General features: G+C 43.9%; 1 protein-coding gene across 6 annotated transcripts in view; it reads right to left on the bottom strand.

Moving 5' to 3' along the window:
* LOC123762743 (REST corepressor 1) overlaps positions 1–13,712 on the bottom strand; it is a 177,230-nt gene that overhangs the window by 17,126 nt on the left and 146,392 nt on the right. For all 6 annotated transcript variants that reach the window (XM_045749492.2, XM_045749496.2, XM_045749493.2 and 3 more), the window contains one exon: positions 844–982. In XM_045749492.2, coding sequence (XP_045605448.1) covers positions 844–982 — 139 coding nt within the window. The remainder of the gene's footprint in view (positions 1–843; positions 983–13,712) is intronic.

The following is a 13,712-nucleotide window of genomic DNA, read 5'->3' as shown; positions in this document are numbered from 1 at the left end:
ACGTCACTGGGAGACAGAAGAACCAGAGGGGACAACACCACCACAAGCAAGACCCCTCAGAAGAAATGAGAGGGTAGATAAAGACAGACCAATAAACACAAGGGGCACACTTACCAGGGAACACAGGGGGAGTTCTATCCACTTGTTCGGCTTGTGATAGCAATTTTCCCCAGAATATGAGTTTGTTTTGGGACGCTTACCTTTCTGGATGCCTGACTTGGTCGATAGCAGACAGAATGCTTCCAACCACACGGGGGTTTCTATAGGCCATTGCTCCCCAGGCCTCTCTGAGGGGGCCAGGTTCTGGCTCATGGTCCTCGGTAGGCCCACAGAACTCCATACACATGACTGATGCCAAAGTCTGACATTAGCATATCAGCCTAGTAAGCTCTGGGAAGCCAAAGGGGCTCCCCCCAGAAATTCTCATCAAAAGACAAAAACCAAAGTCAAGTTGGCAGCTTCCTATGTGCACATGCTGATCTATAATCATACTGGGTAGCCTGAATTGTATGCAGAGTGTATACCTGTATGTACATCGATTTTGTGCAAATTACCCAATACGTAATTAGATTACACTGTATCTGAATTCTGCTTGGTGAATACACTACATTGTAATGATTTTTTTGGTTTGACAATTTTCAGCAGGAGCCTGGCTAATTTGTCAATAGTATTCACCAAATGGTGTGCTTTGTCTAGTTCTCTAACTGGAATCCCCTTTCTAGTATGCTAAAAGTTATCCCATTCATTGGCCCAGGAGTAACCATCACAGTATGAATTGAACTATATGGGAAGCTTTCAGTGTTTTCCACTGTTGATCCACAATATGTTATCTATTCTGTTTACCTTGGACAGCCAAAAGAAGTTCCTCTTGTGACCACTTAGCCTTGGGAGGTCCAGTCTGTGCTGGCGGCCGATATGGAGTTATACCATCGTCTGCTATTTTACTTCGTAGACCACTGATCTGTGCCTTGTTGCTCTGCACCTAAAATGCCACAATACAATTATTGAATACCTCAAAAGAATAAAATACATAACTTGATTTCATAAAAAAAAACTAGTGTTGAATGTAATGAAATGCCATTTTCTGGGTGGGACACAGAGACTCCCTAGAGCTATCTGGACTGATATGAATATATTAGATCCTGGCATCAGTTAAAGCGAATGGAGTTCTTAGGCCTACCGGGGACCACGAGCCAGAACCTGGCCCCCACAGAGAGGCACGAGGAGCAATGGCTTATAGAAACCCCCGTGTGGTTGGAACCATTCTATGTCTGCCATCGACCAAGTCAGGCACGCAGAAAGGTATGCGCCCCAAAACAAACCCCTATTCTGGTTAAGAAATTGCTACTGAAAGCCGAACTAGTGGACAGAACTCCCTAAATGAAAACAAGCATGATGTCACCATGTCACCATACCGCTATCTGAGCAGCTTCCCCCTCCCAGGAGTGGAAAGGGTGAGCACCAAACCCTCTCTCACCAGCTATCCACACCCCAATTCTGAGGCTGGATGTCAAAAACATGCGAAAAACTGCCGTCTGGAGTAAGGGAGGGTTGGCAGGAAGTCTAAAGGTCTCACGTGTTTCATTACATTCAACACTGGTTTTCTGGGGGAGGGAGCCCCTTTGGCTCCCTGGAGCTACTTGCCCAAAGACAAAAACAAGAGGGACCAGGAGGCGATCGGCTCTCGCTCCTCAACTTGAAGTCGAGACAACTAGCTGCAACCGCTGACCAAAGAATGGCAAGAGACATATGAGAAAAGAATGCAGAAAGATTGGCCAACAGAAGCACATCAAGGGCATGAGGGCATAAGACACTGCGGATGACCTGAGAAACATGAGCCCTGGAACAGGGAACTAGGGAAACAAGAGTGAACCACAAAGATACCACCAAAATAGAACAGGTGGTACAATGGCAGCAGCATAAAGCCGGCACCATAAATGATACAACTCCAGCAGAAACAACCAAGCATTCACCACCAGAGGATCCACCGGCAACCCAACAAAGCACCCACAATTGCCAAAACAAAAGCCTCGGTGCTGAAGGTCCTCAAGAAGCACCCCTCACCTGGCAACCAGAAGCCAGAGAAAGCAAAAGAATGCTTACTGAAACAGGCCAGGTCCAAAGGGGCCACTGGAAACAGAATAGATGAAAGAAACAGAAAGAACTTAGTCAAGGGACCAGGCAGGCTCAGGTAGCACAGGTGCAGGCTGGTGCAGGTGAAACGATGTACAGTACAAGAAAGCATGTGAAACAGGGCCAGAGGAAATGACCCAGAATGCAAGCTAGACCAGCCTGGCAACACCGCAAGAAGAGAGTAGGCGACAGTATACGGAAGAAGACACAGAGCAAGGAAAAGCCAAAAAGAGGATGGAACCACCAATCAAAAACTGAAAAGCAACAATGAAACAACAAAGTGGAGGAAGGCTCAACAAGCCATGACAAACTGTCATCAGGATGTTCGGGTTTTAAACACTGACAAACTGTCTCCAGTGGGACACCATTAACTAGCCACCTGATCACCATAAGATGGTGATAAACACACGTCAAAAACATCAGATGGCAAGAATGGAGGAGTAGGTCGAACCAGCGAGGTACGTCACTCGCCCAGGCCTTGGAAAGAGGCAGAGCTGTGGATAAAGGCCTGGGATTGGACGCTGAACAAGTAGTGCCTGAAACCAAGACTTGACTGGCTACCAAGTTGTCAGAAGGAACACCATCCCGTTGTAGGACTCCAACCACACCAGCCCCTGGAGCAACAACTGGACCGGGTGGAAGAGGCACAGAAACCCCTACCTCAACCAGTCCAACTGAAAGGCATTCATTGTGAGGACCTTACAGTCAGGGAATGGCACCGTGTAAAGGAGGAGATGCTAAGACAAAGCCAACATAAAAAAGTCCATGTCCAGGACCTGAAAGTCTTGCAAAACAAGAGGAAGGAAGCAGTGATGACAGTCCACTCAGTGAACTGAGTGGACTGTCATCACTCAGACAAAACATTATTTTTTTGACATTTACACTTTGTCATCACCCCGGGACAAAACTCGGACAGACTGTCGAAAAGGACGTTGGACACTCCCAGAACATGAACAGCATAGAGAGCCAAACCCCACTGAGAACCAAGAATAAGAACTATATGCAATGTCCAGCTCCAAATAGGCAGGGGACCAAAGTGAAGCCCATCCCAAAGGCAAAGTTGAGGCTCCCACACAGCTACTCAAGTATCTGGCAAGTCACCCAGGGTGGACTCAACACCAACAAACAGCGGCACTGCAACCGAGACAAGGCCGCCAGAGGTAGGGACCATGACACAGACCAAGAGTCCCAAATGTGGCCCAACCAAGATTGAACCTGGGTTGGAACCAACTGTGACCTCCACCAACCCACCAGAACTCAAACCAGGCGAGCTGGGAAAGAACCAGACCCCTGGCTATCAGATACATGAACTGGCTGGAAGCACACATCAGTCACCATTGAGCAGGCTAAAACCCAAACACCTAAGAGGTGACGTTGGGTCACCACAACCAGAGCCAAGTTCATAAAAATGAGTGGATCCATCTTACCGCTTCCAGGTACAAACGGGAGGACCTGGAAGCGGTAAACCTGATGCCCCACAACAAACCCTAACAATCTCTGAACCTCCGATGAATAGGGACGTGCCAGCAAGCGTCTCGGAGGTCCAGGTCCCCAGCGTTCAGCTCGAGAGTAAGATGGACCTAGGACAGTTTAGTCATCTGGAAAGAGGGACAAGGAATTAACTAGTTCAACCACAAAAAGTCCAGAATAAACCAGAGAGTCAGAGAAACCTGTTCCAGAATCAGAAGAAAGGCGAAAATCCACTTAAGAGACGTAGCCATTCCGACCACACCTGAAGCCACCCAACCAGAGATGACCTTTCTCGAGACATATAAAACATGTATGTATATTAACGAATTCACGTGAAATAAATATTGTTCCGAGAGAGAGTTGCTCGGTCGATCGATCTGTCAGGAGTCGGAGATCGGCGATTATAAAAATACACGTATCTTCACTTTAAATTTAAATATGCCCATGATAAGATATTTAGAATGAAGCTTATATTTCTATCTTTCTTGCGACATATAAAACCCTTACGTTTATTAACCACTTAACTGCGCCAACCGAGAAAACTATTTATTATTTTTCTGTACCAATTCTAAATGTGTACGAGGTTGGTTGTGTACGAAAAGGACTTTTAGGATCTCCAGTGAGAGGCAGCCATTATGGAAAAAATTCCCAGAATGCCCTAGGGCTGCTGGCTGGGTTAGTACTGAATGAGCTACCATGGGTGACGCATGCGCCTCTGGCTCCCAAACACCTGTCCGACGCGGTGTTGAAAGATAATGCTCTGTCTGTGAAATTCAAACCTTATTGCTTGAAGATCATAAGGATCATAATATTGGTGAAGCTAGGCACAATAAGGACCTAACACAAAATGATAGGGAAATGGGACAGGAGTCATTGCTGTAAACAACCGATGGCTGGAAAGGCGGGATCCAAGAGCCAATGCTTGATCCTGCAAGCACAAATAGGTGAGTACAAAGGTCGGATGTAAGTGATATAGAACCTATGAGGACGATACAGCAAGCGTATCCAGTTGTAGCTCTGAGTGTCACCCTTGCAATCCTATGCTATCTCCAATTTATTTAGATGATACATAGATGGATCGTTTTCTGCATTCAGTGATGATGCATCTGATACAAGTAGCATAGATGAACAGTGTTAGTGGCTTCCATGGTGGTGTTTTCCATAGATATTTTCAAGAATATCTGAATCTCTTTCTGACTGACGAACACTCTTTGAGGTAAGCTGAATCTCTTCCTGTGTGGGACCATACAAAGCGATCTTTTCAAGACTACCTTACAAATTGATCTTTTCAAGACTACCTTACAAATTGATCTTTTCCTATAATCTTTTCAATACTACCTTATACTTTACAAGCTTGGCTACATACAACCTACAAGTACTAAAGCCAAGGGTGTACGTGAGTGCGTTATTTGCAAGCACACAGAATGAAGAAACAGGAAGCGAAAATTTATCTGTACCTGGTGTACTGAGAGCGAAGTCGCGCTGTGTACCATGGACTACTTCGTTGATTATTACTCACTTCCGAAGTACTGAGTGTAATACAGTGTTACTGTGTAAATAGTGTGTGAAACTGTACATATTATAATTTTAGTGAATTTTTAACAGGTAATATTGCGACAATAAACATTTATTGTGGACACATTACTAACACATGTTTCACAGTTCCATGGAACATTATGAACGTTCTACTGTATACATATTGTAAAGGACACAAATATGTATCATATACGATAAAAAAAAAAAAAATAAAACCGAACTGGAAATACATAAAACAAATACTGTAATTGATAATATATTTGTTCAACACCCGGTGCTTGAATGGCCCGCGCGACCGTGTCTGGGCGATTCACGCATGGGCGACTAGGCCCTGATGACGTCACAGCGCACCTTGTCCACGTCCCCACAGCCAAAGTAAGTGGAATTTGGTATTTATTTTTACATAGACATGTTCAGGGAAGGGAATTTATCATTTTATGAAGAAAAAAAATTGTTTGGGAAAACTTTATTTCATGCGCACCGGGGGAATTTCACAATAAACTCGGCACAGCACGGTGGTTAAGGAATCTGCGTGAAATAGGCATTGTTCTGAGATGAATGCTGCGGGCTTCGAGCTCGACGACTGATGAAAACTGCCACTTCTATAAAACTATAAATATCTTCGGTTTTACTTAAAATATTTGTCTGGTAGAGGTTTTACATGTGGATCCCATTTCTGTCTTTCCTTTGACTAATAAATAATCTTGGTTTAACAAGTTATCAAGATGTTTTTAACAATATTCTTTCCGCATTCGTTTATTCCAACATGGGTGACCATTTTGAAACCGCGATACATGGATTAACCCATCCCATAGTTGGGTCAGTTTCCACTATGGTTCAGAACAATACCACTGTACCACATGACTTAGGGTAGTATGTGTCACCAACCCAACAAGCAGCAAGACGGAGGCAGAATGTATGATCAATGCCTGGTGGCACAGAAAATGAACAATCCTCAAATTCGCACAAGGCGAGAGTAGGGTCGGAAGAGGTACACTGTACAACCGAGCCAGCAGGGATTTTCCAGGGCCTGCAGGGTGAATGAGTCCTACAGGAAGCCCAGGCACTGGAGCCAGCTATGCCAGTAAACCCTGTCAAGGCAGGCAACCAGCCCACCAGAACCCACTAGGAAAACCCAGGGGGCAGCAAGGGAGTTACACCACACACACCCTAGGTACGCCTAATAAGACAAAAGGCAGAACTTCTATGCAAGAAGCAAGCGAATAAAATACTAACAAAACAAGAAGTGAAGCAAAAAATCCCCTAGGCTCAACAGTAACAAACAAGCACGCCTGGGAGAAACAGCAGCATGCCTAATGCAAGCTAAACAGCAGGCAGTGCCATCCGCCGTGCCCCCCACTGATAAAAAAATTCCTAAACCCAGAGCAAGACCCCTAGTTTACCCAAAGGATGAGGACCACAAGCGAGGAAACCCCGAGCACATACAGCTGTAGTATAAAAACTCCTGGCTCATGTACACCTCTGTTTAGGAAGACTACCTCAAAGGCCAGAAAACACCAACACCAACACAGCCAGAGCGACACCGACACTGCATACATCAATCAAGAACTGACTGGTGGCAGCCCAGCTCCCTCCTTCCCTCAATGAGGGGAACGGTGGAGGTAACTAGTGGGGAAGGGGAGTTAACAATCAAGTTTTGGTTGTTAACTTTTAGCAGTTCTTTTGATATTTTGTGGGTTTGTGTCTTGTCTTAAACCATGGAGTGGTTTGATTTCATATGCCTATCTTTCTGGGTGCCTTCCCTGGTAATGGCAGAAATGATAGACTTTAAATGTAATCATGTGCCATCGTTCTCTGCGTCTCTCCAGAGGGGGGCCAGGTTCTGGCTCGTGGTCCCTGGTAGGCGACACGAACAACACAACTGATGACATTCAAGTAGCATGGGACTTTAATCAGTAAATTAGCTTCAGGGAGCAGACAGAGCTCCCACCAAAAATAAACATTATATCATCTAACTTTATGAAAAAGAATGTCTGAGGTTGGAAGTCAGATGTTTGTAGCTAGTCTTATCCAACTTTTCAAGACAATACATGAGGGGGTTATGGGTCGTAGGTCACCCATGTCCTATACTGTACAGTACTTCAAGAAATATCAAAATCTGTAGTAAACCACATTTGATTTACATGAAGTAAAATCTGAAGTCAGTGGTGTGTTTTCCATATACTGTAGTTATGTAGCACTTTATTTCAGTACAGTGGCACCTCGACTTAAGATTGCCCCGACTTACGATAATTTCGAGTTACGATATAAATCAATCGGAAAATGCGACTCGACTTAGGATAGTGTCGTTGACTAATGATACTTGTTGGTACACGTTCGGGACGACCGAGCGCATGGTTCCCGGTTGCACGAGCCGACCTGCCTCAGTTTACCAGAGCCGCCCGCTTAGTGACGATCACGCTTATAAGAAATTCTATTTTTTTTGGTGATTTTTTGCTTTTTGAACATAAAACTGATTATTATACTGTATATCACATGGGTCCCAAGAAAGTCAGTGGTAAGGTTCAACATATGAAAACACATGTGAGGATGACCATAGAGCAAAATCAAGAGATCATTCGAAAATATGAAGATGGTGTGTGGGTTGCTGATCCAGTTAGGCAGTACAACAAATCTCAGTTAACGATATCCACCATACTTGCTAAGAAAAAGGACGTTATGAGTGCTAAAGTGGCAAAAGGCGTATCAATAATCACGAAACATAGAACACACACACTTGAGGATGTTGAAGTTATTATTAAAATTTGGATACACAGCAAGGAGTTAGCGAGTGATTGCATTTCAGAGGCCATCATTTGTGTAAAAGCAAGGAAATTGCATGAAGATCTTTAAAAAAAAAAACTGAAACGAGTGAATGCAAATGCAAAAGAGTTTAAGGCGAGCAGGAGATGGTTTGAGAAAATTAGAAAAAGAAGTGGCATTCATAGTGTTCTGAGTGTTGTGTGTTGTGAGCTGGTGGAGGAGCACAAAGAAGAACTGACCACCAAAGAACTCCAAGCCCTTCAAAAGGAACAGCAAGAAGACCCAGCTGAGGATGTTTCTCCAGTGGAGGAGGATGAGGCAGTGGAGGAGGATGAGGCGGTACAGAATGTCCCTTCTGCAACCATTAAGAAGTGGTGTCAGATGTGGGAAGAAATGCAAACTTTTATTGAAAAGACTCGCCCAGAGAAAGCTGTAGTAGGGCATTGCATTAATCTTTTCAATGACAATGTGATGCCTCACTACAGAGACATCTTGCGAAGAAGGGAAAAACCAATCTTCCGTGGACAGATTTGTTGTGAGAAAATCAAGCAGTGAGCCACAACCAGGACCTAGTGGTATGCAGGTAAAACGTGCCAGAGAATGCACCCCAGAGAGGTCCTCACTGCCTGATGTTATAATGGAAGGGGACTCCCCTTCCAAACAGTAATACCTCTCCTCCTCTCCCCTCTTCACCATCTTCCATATGCCTTCAGCAGTCATCAGCAAGGGTAAGTAATAACTTGAACATAGTTTAGTAGGTTTATTCAGATGAAATAGGTATAAAATTTAGTTTGAAGTGAGGTTTTTGGGTACTCAGGAACGGATTAATTCATTTCCCATTATTTCTTATGGGGAAACTAGCTTTGGTTTACGAATTTTCGGAATATGAGCTGTCTCCAGGAACGGATTAAACTCTTAAACCGAGGCACCCCTGTACATGCATAGTATGTCCAAAAGCCCGGCGTGACTCCCCACAGCAAAGCCTAAAGTTACCCTTGAATGAGCACCAATTTGCACACCGCGGCTTAATGTGTATACTCATTCAGTTTAACAGTATCGATGGCTGTGGACGACACTCGTGTCCACTTTTTTTCTCTTGAGTCCTAGCCATAGACAGCGCTCGTGTCCAATACAAAAATATTTGTGTAAAATTCATTTTGTATCTTGAGGTTATCTTGAGATGATTTCGGGGCTTTTAGTGTCCCCGCGGCCCGGTCCTCGACCAGGCCTCCACCCCCAGGAAGCAGCCTGTGACAGCTGACTAACACCCAGGTACCTATTTTACTGCTAGGTAACAGGGGCACAGGGTGAAAGAAACTCTGCCCATTGTTTCTCGCCGGCACCTGGGATCGAACCCAGGACCACAGGATCACAAGTCCAGCGTGCTGTCCGCTCGGCCGATCGGCTCCCTTGAATTATCCAATCGACTTCGGGATAGTTTTAAAATAAGTGCCTTTAGAGTGAGCACAATTTGATACCAAAATGAAAGATGTAACACGAAACCTGATGTCAGAACATATGAACGATTATAAATACGTTTTTGGTCAAAATTTTAAAATACTTGTTAATTAAAATTCTATTTATTGTGCAATTATTTTGGGACTAGATTTAAAATGCGTGCCTTTATATTGCGAACAATTTGATACCAAAATGAAAGATGTAATACAAAAATTTATGTCAGAACACTGGAAAGATATAAATAATTTTGTGATGATGAGTGTACAAAATTAAAATATTTGTTAAAATTCCAGTTATTGCTCTATTATTATGGGACTAATTTTAAAATACACGCCTTTATATTGCAAACAATTTAATACCAAAATGAAAGACATAACATGAAAATTGATGTTATCAAACGGAATGAGTAGACACATTAGGTTGCGGTGTGCCAATTGCTCGTTTGCGAGTAACTGTAGGCTTTCCTGCGGAGAATCATGCCAGGCATTATATGCATATACACCTGCAGGGAATTTAATTGCAAACATAATGATACCAAAACGAACAACATAGCACGAGAATTAAGGTGAGAAAACTGAAACGAGTAAACACATTTTACTGATTTTGTGCGCTCACGGGTAACTTTTGCCAAATTAGGCTTTGCTGTTGTGAGTCATGATGTTGTGAGCTTTTGGACATTATATACACCTGTAGGGAATTCTATTGTGAACACAATGATACCAAAACGAACGACGTAGCACGAGAATTAAGGTGAGAAAACTGAAATGAGTATACACATTTCAGTGTCGCCGCGCTCTTGCCCGCACGCTCGCCTGCATGCCGGGGGTGTGACCTCTAAGTTGGCGGTGCGCATGCCCGGCGCGTGACAATGTTAATAACATCAATTTTCGTCTCACAACTTTCATTTTGGTATCAAATTGTTCACAATATAAAATCACAAATTTTAAAACTAGTCTTATAATAAAAGAACAATAAATAGAATTTTAACAAATAATTTAATTTTGGACGCTCATCATTACAAAATTATTTATATCTTTCCAGTGTTCTGACATAAATTTCTCATGTTACATCTTTCATTTTAGTATCCAATTGTTCACAATATAAAGGCACGCATTTTAAAACTAGTCCCATAATAATAGCACAATAAATAGAATTTTAACATATTTTAACATTTTGACCAAAAACGTATTTATAATCTTTCAAGTGTTCTGACATCAAGTTTTGTGTTACATGTTTCATTTTGGTATCAAATTGTGCACAATTTAAAGGCGCTCATTTTGAAATTATCCCCAAGACGATTGAAAAAACAAAAAAAAAGAATTTTATAACAATATTTTATTGTTGGACTCATTTTCGAGTCAAAACCTCGGTCACGAGAGAAAAATTGGAGACGCCCTCAAGCGCCACAAGAGTGCGAAAGTGTTTAATTAAGAAAATGTGTGTAGCATGGGAAGAATTCCAAACTTTTGCTGAAACGACTCACCCAAATAACGGTGCAGTAGGCTGTTGCCTTAACCTTTTTAATGACACTGTGATGCCTCACTACAGACAAAAATTAAAACGTATGGAAAAACAAAAATCTATGGAAAGGTTTTTAGTGAGACAAACAAGCAGTGAATCACAACCAGGTCCTAGTGGTATGCAGGCAAAACATAGGAGAGAGTGTACCCCAGAGAGGTCCTCACTGCCTGATGTTATAATCCCCTTCCAAACAGTAACACCTCTACTCCTCCTGCCCCCCCCCCCCCACCTCCGCACCATCTTCCATACGCCATTTATTAATATCTGTAGTTATTAATATCTGAACACACAACAAAAATGTTGTATCACAGCTGTATGAGAATAAATATAAAAAATACAGAGGAATTACATATTACAGCTATATGAGAATAAATATAAAACAATACAGAGGAAGGAACCTCGGGTAACGAGCAGCCGCATCTACGAGCATTTCAGGTAATGAGCGAGCCACCCACAGAAAATTTATCTCGATTGACGCACGTCCGCTCGGTTAACGAGAAAACCACGTCGTGCTTCCAAGCATTCTTGCTGGTTCTCGCAAATTCTCGGACACCTCCGACGATAGTGTTGTTGTTTTATCGTGCAGGATAAGCATCTCTCTGCTTATTCTTATCAGATGGATGGGTAAGGCATTTACAGTCATTCAGCTATTTACAGTCAATCAGGTTTTCACAGTCAGTACACAACAAGAGTTTAATGTCAAGCAGTCTGCTCCTGATCCACCATCCTTCCGTTCAGTCATACCGTCCAGATATGACTGAGAAGGTACAGCTCGGGCAGGGTGGTTGTCCGGTGTGAAGGATGGAGACAGCGAGGAGGGTTTGGTGGCAGGATGGGGGTAGTAGGGAGGGTGCGGGGTGGGGGATGGAGGTTAACCCCACCATCCAACTATCCACCCCCATCCATCCATCCAGTTCCCCCTACCATTCGTCGCTCTCCTGGTTGATGACCGGGCCACAGGGACGTTAACCCTTAAATGGCGCATGGCTATATACCATTTGACACCCACAGGCGGATACAAAAAAAAAACTTTTTTCTTTCTAATCTGTTAATTTCTGTTCACTGATCATGGGAAAAATAATAAAAAAAATCGTAAGTGGCATATATTGCCCGCTATAGGGCGGGGAAGTCTGGCAAAAAACAGGCGCTGACTGAGCGTGCGTCCCAGTCGGTCTATTGCTCGCCAGCTGTCAGGCCGGAGTTGTCACAAAGAGATAATTACCTAATTATTTCAATGTCTCTGATTGATTTTTCATAGTTTTTTTGCTGTAATATTATTCAATAGTGTGTAATGTGATATATTTTAAAATAAAATGAGTGAATCATCGCTGTATTAAAAAATATGGTGTTCATATTGTTAATTCAATTATGTTCATCAAACAGTGAACAAATACTTTGTCGGTTATTACGCTATATACACTGGTTATATATAAGTATCTGCATGTTTTGTTCACCATAACGAACCACTAAGTTAGCATGCTGAGTGGCAGTGGCAGTGGCGCTGCTACTTCCTCCCTCCCTCAAGTCACTTGACTCACTCACATTCTCCTCCCACAATACTGTTTTTGCTTTTATTCACTATATACAGACGCTATATATAAGTATCTACATTCGTGTTCACCATAGTGAACCACTAAGCTGGTATGGTGAGTGCAGTCAATAAAAGGTGGCCACACACAGTCAGAAGACAACGCCACCACCCTCCCTCCCACAGCATTACTCCTCCCTCCATGGAGCACAGCGCTAAATATCACCACAATCCTGCTATTATCAGAACCCTGGTCAGTTTTATCACAGTCAGGGTTCTTCTGTAATAATATCATCGCTACATAATAGCATGAACAAGTATATTATTATATTATGGCATTTTTAGGCGATGCTGTAGTCACAAGCTGAACAGCAGTGCTGTGAGCTCATGCTGTGTGCGTCAGGCTTGGTAGCTCACTCAATACTGAGGTCCCTAACACCCGGGAATTTGGCCCACGATTTTTTTTTAAAATGGCGTCTGTTTACATGAGCCCTGATGAAGGTGTGGTGAACCCTGTGTATCCGCGGGCCATTTAATTCTTGCGTAGTACTCCAAAGCATCATATGATGCGATGCGCAATTTTCTGCAAGTCGGTCAAAGCATCATGTGATGCGATGCGCAATTTAAGGGTTAAGCCCCAAAACTACCTCAAGGTAACCCCAAAGTATCCCTCCAGTTTCCCCACCATCCATCAAGTTCCCCAACATCCATCCTTCCAGTCCCCCTCCACCATCCAACCATCCAGTCCCCCCTCCACCATCCATCCATCCAGTCCCCCCTCCATCATCCATCCATCCAGTCCCCCTCCATCATCCATCCTTCCAGTCCCCCTCCATCATCCATCCATCCAGTCCCCCCTCCATCATCCATCCTTCCAGTCCCCCTCCATCATCCATCCTTCCAGTCCCCCTCCATCATCCATCCTTCCAGTCCCCCCTCCATCATCCATCCTTCCAGTCCCCCTCCATCATCCATCCTTCCAGTCCCCCTCCATCATCCATCCATCCAGTCCCCCCTCCATCATCCATCCATCCAGTCCCCCCTCCATCATCCACCCATCCAATCCCCCCTCCATCATCCATCCATCCAGTCCCCCCTCCATCATCCATCCTTCCAGTCCCCCCTCCATCATCCATCCTTCCAGTCCCCCCTTCCATCATCCATCCTTCCAGTCCCCCCCTCCATCATCCACCCATCCAATCCCCCTTCATCATCCACCCATCCAATCCCCCCTCCATCATCCATCCTTCGAGTCCCCCCTCCATCATCAAGGGTTGGCATGCAAGACACAACCAGGTCAATG

Source organism: Procambarus clarkii, chromosome 27 (genome assembly GCF_040958095.1).
Source record: "Procambarus clarkii isolate CNS0578487 chromosome 27, FALCON_Pclarkii_2.0, whole genome shotgun sequence".
Lineage (NCBI taxonomy): Eukaryota > Metazoa > Arthropoda > Malacostraca > Decapoda > Cambaridae > Procambarus > Procambarus clarkii.
This window is presented reverse-complemented; position numbering and strand designations above follow the sequence as displayed.